Raw genomic sequence first — 14723 nt, 5'->3', positions numbered from 1 at the left:
AGGGTGTTCCGTTTGAACCCCTTCATTCCATTGATATTAAGCTTTTATCGTGGAAAGTTCTGTTTTTGATGGCTATTTCCTCGGCTCGAAGAGTCTCTGAGTTATCTGCCTTACATTGTGATTCTCCTTATCTGATCTTTTATTCAGACAAGGTAGTCTTGCGTACTAAACCTGGGTTTTTACCTAAGGTTGTTTCTAACAGGAATATCAATCAAGAGATTGTTGTTCCATCATTATGTCCTAATCCTTCTTCAAAGAAGGAACGTCTTTTGCATAATCTAGACGTGGTCCGTGCCCTGAAGTTCTACTTACAGGCAACTAAAGATTTTCGGCAAACTTCTTCTCTGTTTGTCGTTTACTCTGGACAGAGGAGAGGTCAAAAGGCTTCAGCTACCTCTCTCTCTTTTTGACTTCGTAGCATAATACGTTTAGCTTATGAGACTGCTGGACAGCAGCCTCCTGAAAGAATTACAGCTCATTCCACTAGAGCTGTGGCTTCCACCTGGGCCTTTAAGAATGAGGCCTCTGTTGAACAGATTTGCAAGGCTGCAACTTGGTCTTCACTTCATACTTTTTCCAAATTTTACAAATTTGACACTTTTCCTTCTTCGGAGGCTGTTTTTGGGAGACAGGTTCTACAGGCAGTGGTTCCTTCTGTGTAATGTTCCTGCCTTGTCCCTCCCATCATCCGTGTACTTTAGCTTTGATATTGGTATCCCATAAGTAATGGATGACCCGTGGACTGAACACACTTAACAAGAGAAAACATAATTTATGCTTACCTGATAAATTTATTTCTCTTGTAGTGTGTTCAGTCCACGGCCCGCCCTGTCTTTTTTGAGGCAGGTTCTAAATTTTTAAATTATAACTCCAGTCACCACTGCACCCTATAGTTTTTCCTTTCTCATCTTGTTTCGGTCGAATGACTGGATATGACATGTGAGGGGAGGAGCTATATAGCAGCTCTGCTTGGGTGATCCTCTTGCAACTTCCTGTTGGGAAGGAGAATGTATCCCATAAGTAATGGATGACCCGTGGACTGAACACACTACAAGAGAAATAAATTTATCAGGTAAGCATAAATTATGTTTTTTTCATTCTGATATGGTGGTTCTACGTACTAAATTAGGTTTCCTACCTAAGGTTGTTTCAAACAAGAATATTAATTAGGAGATCGTGGTTCCTTCTTTGTATCCTAATCCTTCTTCTCTTAAGGAGCATTTGTTGCACAACCTAGATGATGTGCGTGCATTGAATTTTTTTTTTCTGGTGACTAAGGACTTTCATCAGTCTTCTGCTTTGTTTGTTTTTCTGGGAAGCGCAAGGGTCAGAAAGCTACGGCTACTTCTCTTTCTTTTTGGATAAGGAGTATTATTAGTTTGGCCTATGAGACTGCTGGACAGCAACCTCCTGAGAGAATCACTGCTCATTCCACGAGGGCTGTTTCTTCTTCCTGGGCATTTAAAATGCAAGGCTGCAACTTGGTCCTCTTTGCATACTTTTTCAAAGTTTTATAAATGTAATACTTTTTCCTCGGCTTAGGCTTCTTTTGGGAGAAGGGTTCTTCAGGTTCTGTTTAGGTCTACCTGTCTTGTCACTCCCTTATCATCTGTGTCCTCTAGCTTGGGTATTGATTCCCACTAGTAATTGATTATTCCGTGGACTCTCCATATCTTAGGAAAGAAAACATAATTTATGCTTACCTGATAAATTTATTTCCGAATATGGTGAGTCCACGGCCCACCCTTTATTTAAGACAGTTATTGTTTCTAAAACCTCAGGCACCTCTACACTTTTGTGTTATCTTCTTTTTCCATTTTTCCTTTGGCCAAATGACTGGGGATTATGAGTAAGGGAAGTGACATATATAGCAGCTTTGCTGTATTGCTCTTTGCCGCCTCCTGCTGGCCAGGAGTGATATTCCCACTAGTAATTGATGATTCCGTAGACTCACCAGATCCGGAAATAAATTTATCCGGTAAGCATAAATTCTGTTTTTAATTTGTTTCCTCTTCTTTTTTGTTTATTTGATTATTTATAGTATATTCTATTTTCTGATTCAATGCTCTTCACTCATTTTTGCATATTTTTTTAAATTTTGAAGGCAAACCAGAATTACCTAGGCAACCTGGATCAACAGCACAGTATGAAGAGGAAATTTCTCCCACAGACAATTCTCCTAAAACCGAAACACTCCAAAAAAGTGATTTTTTTCAAACACTTGATTGGCAAGGTGCGAGTAATTCCTATCAGAAATGCTAACAAAACACCCTGCAATTTAGATGAATTCTTTGTCTTGTATCTACTACTTAAATGTCACATTCATTTGTGCGTTTCCACCTTGATAAATGCACGCACTATTAATTCCATTACCTTGTACATCTATCTTATGTTATAGGTGGCTTATGATGGAAAGATGTTTGTATGTAAGTGACATCATTACAAATGTAATATTACACTTGCTTTAGTGCAATACATTTTATTATAATTACTTGTATATTGGTTTAGTTATACTACAAGTATTACTAAAATACTAAAAGTTGTAATCTTTATTCCTCTTAACTATTTTAAATGTATATATTGTGTAGATATTTGTTTCTAAAACTGTTTTTCTAAAGCAGACATCCTCAAACATGGCCCCCCAGAGGTTTTGGAACTACATTTCCCATGATGCTCAGCCAGCTAATATGCTGACTGAGCATCATGGGAAATGTAGTTCCAAAACCTCTGGAGGGCCAAGTTTGAGGATGTCTGTTCTAAAGGTTTATTTTCAAAATCTTGTGGTTTATGGACAAAAAAATAAGACTGCTACTTTTTTCAGGTTTATTAAAGGAACAGTAAAGTCAAAATTAAACTTAAATGGGTTTGGTAGATCATGAAGTTTTAAATAACTGTTCAATTTACTTTTGTTCTCAATTTTGCTTATGTTTTTTGGTATCCTTTCTTAAAGATTAATCCTAGGTGAGCTCAAGAGCGTGTACGTGTCTTTAGCCATCTGGCAGCAGTGTTTGCAACATTGTTTATCACAATGTTATACATAGTTGCACGCACTGTTACCATGGACTGCTAACCAAATGTGCACACTCCTGAGTTACTATCAGCCTACCTAGATTTATTCTTAAACAAAGGACGTCAAGCGAACAAAACAGATTTGGAAATATGAGTAATTGGAAAGTTGTTCAAATTGCATGCTCTGTGAGAAATCCTGAAAGTTTAATTTTTGACTGGCTTTAAATGCAACAAGAATGTAAAAACATCAGCATACATTATTTTCTTCTGAATAACTATACAATATTCATAGACCATGTAATGCAATATATACAACACCTACTTGTACAATAGACAGCATGCACCTGCCAACATGCACACAGTCTATACTTCTACAAACTCACCAACACTTGATAGAATATGTAATAAGTATTGGTTGCTCCCATGGTAATACTGTCTAACTTACTTTATTTTTTACTCTCTCCAAGTGGAAGAAAGTCACATCACTATAGGAAACCATGACTATGTATCTCGCAATGATCACAATGAAGGCACAAGTGATACAAAAAGTGAATTGTCTGATGACGAATTTCATGCTTTTTCCCACGAGAACAGTTCAGGAGATTGTGAAGAGACTGAAACATCTGTTAAAACCAATGGACAAGAAAGCAGTGAAATTTTGTTTGACGCAAGTACAGATGCACTTAAATCAGATGCTCAAACTCATTCTGAAAGTGAAGCCGATTTGCTTGGACTTAATTCATCACCTGTATCATTGAACTCGGCACCATCTGAAATGAAGAGGTCATCCAGTAATGCAGCTTTATTAGATGATCTCTTTGAAAGTGTTTTGCCAGATTCTACAATAAAAGCAGATATTAAAACAGAGGACTTGATAGGAAGTGGAGAGAATTACTTTTTTAGTGGGCCACCTCAGAGGTCAACAGAGTCCTCCAGTACCTCATTTGATGCACTTTCCTCTTCAGGTATGTGGTATGTATGTTAAAAGAAACCTGTTCATCTTTATTGAAAACTACAATGCACATTACATTAATTTTGCCAAATAAACTATGTCAATTTTATGAAGTGTCAGCAATATATTAGTGCTATCAAATGAATAAAAAAAAACACTCTATAAAAACACTATTAAATGTATTAAAAATTAGTTCTTCCTTGATCTAGCCTTACTATATGTTTTATGGCCTTTATATATAGTAAATTTCATAGATTAATACTTTTCTTGTATGCAAGTTAGATGTTGTGTTGTGTTTTTTTTTTCTTCTAACTTTTTTCATTCAAGGTCCCAAGGTATGTAGTAGCTTTCTAATAACAGTGCTTCCTACTGCATATACTAGATCACTTTTCAAGAGGGAGTCTCTAAATTGTCGTTTTAAAAAAAAAAACTCAAATTTATTTTTTGCAGCAACCAATATTTGGCCAAATATAAGTTAGTTGACTTAGTTGTTCAGCTTTTTTGGATCTCCTATAGAATGCAGCAATAACTGTTCTCTGGGTGTTGACCAAATTACATTACACCATAAATATATATTAGAATAGAGAAATTTGTTTATTCTTGCTAAAATAAGACTAGCCATGCTTGTTACATGTGACCTTTTCATTTTCTTTTATTTAGATCCATTTGATCCTTTTGGACTTTCTGTTCCAGAAAAGTCAAGTGGTCCTGATCTCTTTGAAAGCCTGATTAATCCAAACTCCACATCCTCTCCCAATGTTTGTCCCTTAACAGAAGTTGCACCTTATCCTACCTCAAATGTTGACTTCTTAAAATTAGGTAAGGTCAGCATATATTTTTCAGAGTAACAAAACTTGTGTATATATGTCTACAAATGTATGTGTGTGTGTGTGTGTGTATATAAAGAGAGACGTAATAGCTTTTACAAAGCCCTATCTGTGAATCAACAAACAAAAAAAATATTGTCCCTTTAACATTTAAGACAATACTCCTTGAAGCATAGAGCATGGTTTTTTGAACTGTGTAATGGTCTTTATATTCCTTATCGTCACATTTTCCATAAAATAAAGTGTTTTCCTTCATAAAGGTGGTAAGAGTCCAAAATCCATAACTCTTGGAAATTCTACACCTAACCACTTGGAGGAGGCAAACATCCAAAAACTTCTAGAGCCCTTAAAACCCCTCTTACCTTACTGAAAACTAGTCTAGTCTTTGCTTTTGCAGGAGGAATATGAAGAAGAAGGGAGGTGCTCTAGGTGTTTGTGAGAAGTGTTCTCAGACCGATTTGCGACCCAGTTTCCCAACAGAGAGCTACTGTTTGTATAGAGGGGCATGTTTGGAGTATGGGTAGTCACAGGCCTGCCACAGGTGTCACGGGGACCGGTCCTTAGCTTCCTCCTGCAGTTCAACTTTATACCCCATATATTTAGATCCTCTTCTGTGTAGATTGGCTATCTACTGGAAGCAGTTTTCTTTCATGTAATTAACAAGAGTCCATGAGCTAGTGACGTATGGGATATACATTCCTACCAGGAGGGGCAAAGTTTCCCAAACCTTAAAATGCCTATAAATACACCCCTCACCACACCCACAAATCAGTTTTTACAAACTTTGCCTCCAAGGGAGGTGGTGAAGTAAGTTTGTGCTAGATTCTACGTTGATATGCGCTCCGCAGCAAGTTGGAGCCCGGTTTTCCTCTCAGCGTGCAGTGAATGTCAGAGGGATGTGAGGAGAGTATTGCCTATTGAATGCAGTGATCTCCTTCTACGGGGTCTATTTCATAAGGTTCTCTGTTATCGGTCGTAGAGATTCATCTCTTACCTCCCTTTTCAGATCGACGATATACTCTTATATTTACCATTTCCTCTACTGATTCTCGTTTCAGTACTGGTTTGGCTTTCTACAAACATGTAGATGAGTGTCCTGGGGTAAGTAAGTCTTATTTTCTGTGACACTCTAAGCTATGGTTGGGCACTTTATTTATAAAGTTCTAAATATATGTATTCAAACATTTATTTGCCTTGACTCAGAATGTTCAACTTTCCTTATTTCCAGACAGTCAGTTTCATATTTGGGATTATGCTTTAAATTATCATATTTTGTCTTACCTCAAAAATTTGACTTTTTTCCCTGTGGGCTGTTAGGCTCGCGGGGGCTGAAAATGCTTCATTTTATTGCGTCATTTTTGGCGCGGATTTTTTTGGCGCAAAAATTCATTTCCGTTTCCGGCGTCATACGTGTCGCCGGAAGTTGCGTCATTTTTTGACGTTATTTTGCGCCAAAAATGTCGGCGTTCCGGATGTGGCGTCATTTTTGGCGCCAAAAGCATTTAGGCGCCAAATAATGTGGGCGTCTTATTTGGCGCCAAAAAATATGGGCGTCGCTTTTGTCTCCACATTATTTCAGTCTCATTTTCATTTGCTTCTGGTTGCTAGAAGCTTGATGTTTGGCATTTTTTTCCCATTCCTGAAACTGTCTTATAAGGAATTTGATTTATTTTGCTTTATATGTTGTTTTTTCTCTTACATATTGCAAGATGTCTCACGTTGCATCTGAGCCAGAAGATACTACAGGAAAACCACTGCCTGCTGGATCTACCAAAGCTAAGTGTATCTGCTGTAAACTTTTGGTAGCTATTTCTCCAGCTGTTGTTTGTATTAATTGTCATGACAAACTTGTTAAAGCAGATAATATTTCCTTTAGTGATGTACCATTGCCTGTTGCAGTTCCCTCAACATCTAAGGTGCAGAATGTTCCTGATAACATAAGAGATTTTGTTTCTGAATCCATAAAGAAGGCTTTGTCTGTTATTTCTCCTTCTAGTAAACGTAAAAAGTCTTTTAAATCTTCTCTCTCTACAGATGAATTTTTAAATGAACACCATCATTCTGATTCTTTGGACTCTTCTAGTTCAGAGGATTCTGTCTCAGAGATTGATGCTGATAAATCTTCATATTTATTTAAGATGGAATTTATTCGCTCTTTACTTAAAGAAGTACTAATTGCTTTAGAAATAGAGGATTCTAGTCCTCTTGATACTAATTCTATACGTTTGGATAAGGTTTTTAAAGCTCCTGCGGTTATTCCAGAAGTCTTTCCTGTTCCTAATGCTATTTCTGCAGTAATTGCTAAGGAATGGGATAAATTGGGTAATTCATTTACTCCTTCTAAACGTTTTAAGCAATTATATCCTGTTCCGCCTGACAGGTTAGAATTTTGGGACAAAATCCCTAAAGTTGATGGGGCTATTTCTACCCTTACTAAACGTACTACCATTCCTACGTCAGATGGTACCTCGTTTAAGGATCCTTTAGATAGAAAAATTGAATCTTTTCTAAGAAAAGCTTATCTATGTTCAGGTAATCTTCTTAGACCTGCTATATCATTGGCTGATGTTGCTGCAGCTTCAACTTTTTGGTTGGAAACTCTAGCGCAACAAGTAACAAATCGTGATTCTCATGATATTATTATTCTTCTCCAGCATGCTAATAATTTCATCTGTGATGCCATTTTTGATATTATTAGAGTTGATGTTAGATTTATGTCTCTGGCTATCTTAGCCAGAAGAGCTTTATGGCTTAAGACTTGGAATGCTGATATGGCTTCTAAATCAACTCTACTTTCCATTTCTTTCCAGGGAAACAAATTATTTGGTTCTCAGTTGGATTCTATTATTTCAACTGTTACTGGTGGGAAAGGAACTTTTTTACCACAGGATAAAAAATCTAAAGGTAAAAACAGGGCTAACAATCGTTTTCGTTCCTTTCGTTTCAACAAAGAACAAAAGCCTGATCCTTCGTCCTCAGGAGCAGTTTCAGTTTGGAAACCATCTCCAGTCTGGAATAAATCCAAGCCTGCTAGAAAGGCAAAGCCTGCTTCTAAGTTCACATGAAGGTACGGCCCTCATTCCAGTTCAGCTGGTAGGGGGCAGGTTACGTTTTTTCAAAGAAATTTGGATCAAATCTGTTCACAATCTTTGGATTCAGAACATTGTTTCAGAAGGGTACAGAATTGGTTTCAAGATGAGACCTCCTGCAAAGAGATTTTTTCTTTCCCATGTCCCAGTAAATCCAGTGAAAGCTCAAGCATTTCTGAATTGTGTTTCAGATCTAGAGTTGGCTGGAGTAATTATGCCAGTTCCAGTTCCGGAACAGGGGATGGGGTTTTATTCAAATCTCTTCATTGTACCAAAGAAGGAGAATTCCTTCAGACCAGTTCTGGATCTAAAATTATTGAATCGTTATGTAAGGATACCAACGTTCAAGATGGTAACTGTAAGGACTATATTGCCTTTTGTTCAGCAAGGGAATTATATGTCCACAATAGATTTACAGGATGCATATCTGCATATTCCGATTCATCCAGATCATTATCAGTTCCTGAGATTCTCTTTTCTAGACAAGCATTACCAATTTGTGGCTCTACCGTTTGGCCTTTGCTACAGCTCCAAGAATTTTCACAAAGATTCTCGGTGCCCTTCTGTCTGTAATCAGAGAACAGGGTATTGTGGTATTTCCTTATTTGGACGATATCTTGGTACTTGCTCCGTCTTTACATTTAGCAGAGTCTCATACGAATCGACTTGTGTTGTTTCTTCAAGATCATGGTTGGAGGATCAATTTACCAAAAAGTTCTTTGATTCCTCAAACAAGGGTAACCTTTCTGGGTTTCCAGATAGATTCAGTGTCCATGACTCTGTCTTTAACAGACAAGAGACGTCTAAAATTGATTACAGCTTGTCGAAACCTTCAGTCACAATCATTCCCTTCGGTAGCCTTATGCATGGAAATTCTAGGTCTTATGACTGCTGCATCGGACGCGATCCCCTTTGCTCGTTTTCACATGCGACCTCTTCAGCTCTGTATGCTGAACCAATGGTGCAGGGATTACACGAAGATATCTCAATTAATATCTTTAAAACCGATTGTTCGACACTCTCTAACGTGGTGGACAAATCACCATCGTTTAATTCAGGGGGCTTCTTTTGTTCTTCCGACCTGGACTGTAATTTCAACAGATGCAAGTCTCACAGGTTGGGGAGCTGTGTGGGGATCTCTGACGGCACAAGGAGTTTGGGAATCTCAGGAGGTGAGATTACCGATCATTATTTTGGAACTCCGTGCAATTTTCAGAGCTCTTCAGTTTTGGCCTCTTCTGAAGAGAGAATCGTTCATTTGTTTTCAGACAGACAATGTCACAACTGTGGCATACATCAATCATCAAGGAGGGACTCACAGTCCTCTGGCTATGAAAGAAGTATCTCGAATTTTGGTTTGGGCGGAATCCAGCTCCTGTCTAATCTCTGCGGTTCATATCCCAGGTGTAGACAATTGGGAAGCGGATTATCTCAGTCGCCAAACGTTGCATCCGGGCGAATGGTCTCTTCACCCAGAGGTATTTCTTCAGATTGTTCAATTGTGGGGGCTCCCAGAGATAGATCTGATGGCCTCTCATCTAAACAAGAAACTTCCCAGGTATCTGTCCAGATCCCGGGATCCTCAGGCGGAGGCAGTGGATGCATTATCACTTCCTTGGAAGTATCATCCTGCCTATATCTTTCCGCCTCTAGTTCTTCTTCCAAGAGTAATCTCCAAGATTCTGAGGGAATGCTCGTTTGTTCTGCTAATAGCTCCGGCATGGCCTCACAGGTTTTGGTATGCGGATCTTGTCCGGATGGCATCTTGCCAGCCATGGACTCTTCCGTTAAGACCAGACCTTCTGTCACAAGGTCCTTTTTTCCATCCGGATCTGAAATCCTTAAATTTAAAGGTATGGAGATTGAACGCTTGATTCTTGGTCATAGAGGTTTCTCTGACTCCGTGATTAATACTATGTTACAGGCTCGTAAATCTGTATCTCGAGAGATATATTATAGAGTCTGGAAGACTTATATTTCATGGTGTCTTTCTCATCATTTTTCTTGGCATTCTTTTAGAATACCGAGAATTTTACAATTTCTTCAGGATGGTTTGGATAAGGGTTTGTCCGCAAGTTCTTTGAAAGGACAAATCTCTGCTCTTTCTGTTCTTTTTCACAGAAAGATTGCTATTCTTCCTGATATTCATTGTTTTGTACAAGCTTTGGTTCGTATAAAACCTGTCATTAAGTCAATTTCTCCTCCTTGGAGTTTGAATTTGGTTCTGGGAGCTCTTCAAGCTCCTCCGTTTGAACCTATGCATTCATTGGACATTAAATTACTTTCTTGGAAAGTTTTGTTCCTTTTGGCCATCTCTTCTGCTAGAAGAGTTTCTGAATTATCTGCTCTTTCGTGTGAGTCTCCTTTTCTGATTTTTCATCAGGATAAGGCGGTGTTGCGAACTTCTTTTGAATTTTTACCTAAAGTTGTGAATTCCAACAACATTAGTAGAGAAATTGTGGTTCCTTCATTATGTCCTAATCCTAAGAATTCTAAGGAGAAATCATTGCATTCTTTGGATGTTGTTAGAGCTTTGAAATATTATGTTGAAGCTACGAAATCTTTCCGTAAGACTTCTAGTCTATTTGTTATCTTTTCCGGTTCTAGGAAAGGCCAGAAAGCTTCTGCCATTTCTTTGGCATCTTGGTTGAAATCTTTAATTCATCTTGCCTATGTTGAGTCGGGTAAAACTCCGCCTCAAAGAATTACAGCTCATTCTACTAGGTCAGTATCTACTTCCTGGGCGTTTAGGAATGAAGCTTCGGTTGACCAGATCTGCAAAGCAGCAACTTGGTCTTCTTTGCATACTTTTACTAAATTCTACCATTTTGATGTATTTTCTTCTTCTGAAGCAGTTTTTGGTAGAAAAGTTCTTCAGGCAGCGGTTTCAGTTTGAATCTTCTGCTTATGTTTTTTGTTAAACTTTATTTTGGGTGTGGATTATTTTCAGCAGGAATTGGCTGTCTTTATTTTATCCCTCCCTCTCTAGTGACTCTTGTGTGGAAAGATCCACATCTTGGGTAGTCATTATCCCATACGTCACTAGCTCATGGACTCTTGTTAATTACATGAAAGAAAACATAATTTATGTAAGAACTTACCTGATAAATTCATTTCTTTCATATTAACAAGAGTCCATGAGGCCCACCCTTTTTTGTGGTGGTTATGATTTTTTTGTATAAAGCACAATTATTCCAATTCCTTATTTTATATGCTTCACACTTTTTCTTATCACCCCACTTCTTGGCTATTCGTTAAACTGATTTGTGGGTGTGGTGAGGGGTGTATTTATAGGCATTTTAAGGTTTGGGAAACTTTGCCCCTCCTGGTAGGAATGTATATCCCATACGTCACTAGCTCATGGACTCTTGTTAATATGAAAGAAATGAATTTATCAGGTAAGTTCTTACATAAATTATGTTTTTTTTTGCTTATGGTAAGTTCTTATTAGGTCAGTGTGGGGGTCGTTTGCACCTGTTTAGCCTGTAGACTATTAGTTTGCACTCTTTATGGCTATATCATAGCCAGGGGACTATTATGTCAGGCATTTTAGGCTTGGGTATATAAGTAAAAAAATAACTTTTAATTTTTTTTTTCTCCTGTTAAGTGTAGTCAGTCCACGGGTCATCATTACTTCTGGGATATTAACTCCTCCCCAACAGGAAGTGCAAGAGGATCACCCAAGCAGAGCTGCCACACAGCTCCTCCCCTCTACGTCACACCCAGTCATTCTCTTGCACCCAACTAATAGATAGGATGTGTGAGAGGACTGTGGTGATTATACTTAGTTTTTATATCTTCAATCAAAAGTTTGTTATTTTAAAACCGCACCGGAGTGTGTTGTTCCTTCTCAGGTAGAATTTGAAGAAGAATCTACCTGAGTTTTTGGATGATTTTAGCCGGCGTAGCTAAGATTCATTTTGCTGTTCTCGGCCATTCTGAGGAGTGAGGTAAACTTCAGATCAGGGGACAGCGGGCAGGTTCACCTGCAAAGAGGTATGTTGCAGTATATTATTTTCTGAGGAATGGAATTGATTGAGAAAATACTGCCAATACCGATATAATGTAAGTTCAGCCTTAAATGCAGTAGTAGCAACTGGTATCAGGCTGTTATGTATATATGTTTACACTTCAGTATTCTGGGGAATGGCACTTCACTGGGATAATACTATATGCATATAACTTTTAGCCTAACTTGCAGTGGGAACGTCTAGCAGCAGGCTGTTTAATGACATTTCATATTATTTGATTTTAAACGTTTTGCTGGCATGTTAAATCGTTTAATTATCTGAGGTACTGGGTGAAAAATTGTTTTGGGGTGTGTGAGGGGGAGGGGCCTATTTTGGCGCTTTTGCTACGCATCAGAAATTCAGTCACAAGTCTGTTTCTCTCCCTGCATGATCCGAATCGTCTCTACAGAGCTCAAGGGTCTTCAAAAATTATTTTGAGGGAGGTAATCACTCACAGCAGACCTGTGAGATTGTGCTTTGAATGTGATAAAAAACGTTTATATTTTGTACATTTTTTTCTGCTATTAAGGGTTAGTTATCCATTGCTAATGGGGACAATCCTTTGCTAAATTTATGCCTTTACCGGGAAAAATTTGGTTTTTATAATTTCTCCGGTTCATTGTTATTCAACTGTCATAGTTTTTTTCTGTGCTTCTTAAAGGCACAGTGCGTTTTTCATATTACTTGTAAATTGAGTTGAAAAGTATTTCCAAGCTTGCTAGTTTAATTGCTAGTTTGTTAAACATGTCTGACTCAGAGGAATATCTCTGTGCTATATGTGCAAAAGCCAAGGTGGAGCCCAATAGAAATTTATGTACTAATTGCATTGATGCTACTTTAAATAAAAGTCAATCTGTACAAATTGAACATCATTCACCAAACGACGAGGGGGAAGTTATGCCGACTAACTTGCCTCACGTGTCAGTACCTGCATCTCCCGCTCGGGAGGTGCGTGATATTGTAACGCCGAGTACTTCAGGGCGGCCATTACAAATCACACTTCAGAACATGGCTAATGTTATGACTGAAGTTTTGTCTAAATTACCAGAACTTAGAGGTAAGCGAGATCACTCTGGGGTGAGAACAGAGTGCGCTGATAATAATAGGGCCATGTCAGATACTGCGTCACAATTTGCAGAACATGAGGACGGAGAGCTTCAATCTGCAGGTGACGGATCTGATCCAAATAGAGTGGATTCAGACATTTCAAATTTTAAGTTTAAACTAGAAAACCTCTGTGTACTGCTAGGGGAGGTATTAGCGGCTCTGAATGATTGTAACACCGTTGCAATCCCAGAGAAATTATGTAGGCTGGATAGATACTATGCAGTACCAGCGAGTACTGACGTATTTCCTATACCTAAGAGGCTTACAGAGATAATTACTAAGGAGTGGGATAGGCCCGGTGTACCCTTTTCCCCCCCTCCTGTATTTAGAAAAATGTTTCCAATAGACGCCACCACACGGGACTTATGGCAGATGGTCCCTAAGGTGGAGGGAGCGGTTTCTACTCTGGCTAAGCGTACCACTATCCCGGTGGAGGATAGCTGTGCCTTTTCAGATCCAATGGATAAAAAATTAGAGGGTTACCTTAAGAAAATGTTTGTTCAACAAGGTTTTATATTGCAACCCCTTGCATGTATTGCGTCTGTCACGGCTGCGGACGCATTTTGGTCCGAGTCTCTGGAAGAGACTCTTGACTCAATAACTATAGATGAGATTTCAAATAAGCTTAAAACCCTTAAGCTAGCTAATTCATTTATTTCAGATGCCGTAGTACATTTAACTAAACTTACGGCTAAGAATTCCGGATTCGCCATTCAGGCACGTAGAGCACTGTGGCTAAAATCCTGGTCAGCTGATGTTACTTCTAAATCTAAATTACTTAACATACCTTTCAAAGGGCAGACCTTATTCGGGCCCGGTTTGAAAGAAATTATCGCTGACATTACAGGAGGTAAAGGCCATGCCCTGCCTCAAGACAGAGCCAAACCTAGGGCTAGACAGTCTAATTTTCGTGCCTTTCGTAACTTCAAGGCAGGAGCAGCATCAACTTCCTCTGCACCAAAACAGGAAGGAGCTGTTGCTCGCTACAGACAAGGCTGGAAACCTAACCAGTCCTGGAACAAGGGCAAGCAGGCCAGAAAACCTGCTGCTGCCCCTAAGACAGCATGAATTGAGGGCCCCCGATCCGGGAACGGATCTAGTGGGGGGCAGACTTTCTCTCTTCGCCCAGGCTTGGGCAAGAGATGTCCAGGATCCCTGGGCGTTAGAGATCATATCTCAAATCTGTTTGTGGTTCCCAAGAAAGAAGGAACCTTCAGACCAATCTTGGATTTAAAGATCTTAAACAAATTCCTAAGAGTTCCATCGTTCAAAATGGAAACTATTCGGACAATCTTACTCATGATCCAAAAGGGTCAGTACATGACCACAGTGGATTTAAAGGACGCTTACCTTCACATACCGATTCACAAAGATCATTTCCGGTATCTAAGGTTTGCCTTCCTAGACAGGCATTACCAGTTTGTAGCTCTTCCATTCGGATTGGCTACGGCTCCAAGAATCTTCACAAAGGTTCTGGGCGCTCTTCTGGCGGTACTAAGACCGCGAGGAATTTCGGTGGCTCCGTACCTAGACGACATTCTGATACAAGCGTCAAGCTTTCAAACTGCCAAGTCTCATACAGAGTTAGTACTGGCATTTCTAAGGTCGCATGGGTGGAAGGTGAACGAAGAGAAAAGTTCTCTCTTTCCACTCACAAGAGTTCCCTTCTTGGAGACTCTTATAGATTCTGTAGAAATGAAGATCTACCTGACAGAAGACAGGTTAACAA

General features: G+C 39.0%; 1 protein-coding gene across 3 annotated transcripts in view; it reads left to right on the top strand.

The window, feature by feature from the left end:
* GAK (cyclin G associated kinase) overlaps positions 1-14723 on the top strand; it is a 799358-nt gene that overhangs the window by 631537 nt on the left and 153098 nt on the right. For all 3 annotated transcript variants that reach the window (XM_053702755.1, XM_053702754.1, XM_053702753.1), the window contains exons 20-22: positions 2105-2233; positions 3477-3974; positions 4622-4780. In XM_053702755.1, the coding sequence (XP_053558730.1) occupies positions 2105-2233; positions 3477-3974; positions 4622-4780 (786 nt within the window). The remainder of the gene's footprint in view (positions 1-2104; positions 2234-3476; positions 3975-4621; positions 4781-14723) is intronic.

Source organism: Bombina bombina, chromosome 2 (assembly GCF_027579735.1).
Source record: "Bombina bombina isolate aBomBom1 chromosome 2, aBomBom1.pri, whole genome shotgun sequence".
Lineage (NCBI taxonomy): Eukaryota > Metazoa > Chordata > Amphibia > Anura > Bombinatoridae > Bombina > Bombina bombina.
Note: the sequence above shows the minus strand (reverse complement) of the source record. Positions and strands in the feature narration are given on the sequence as shown.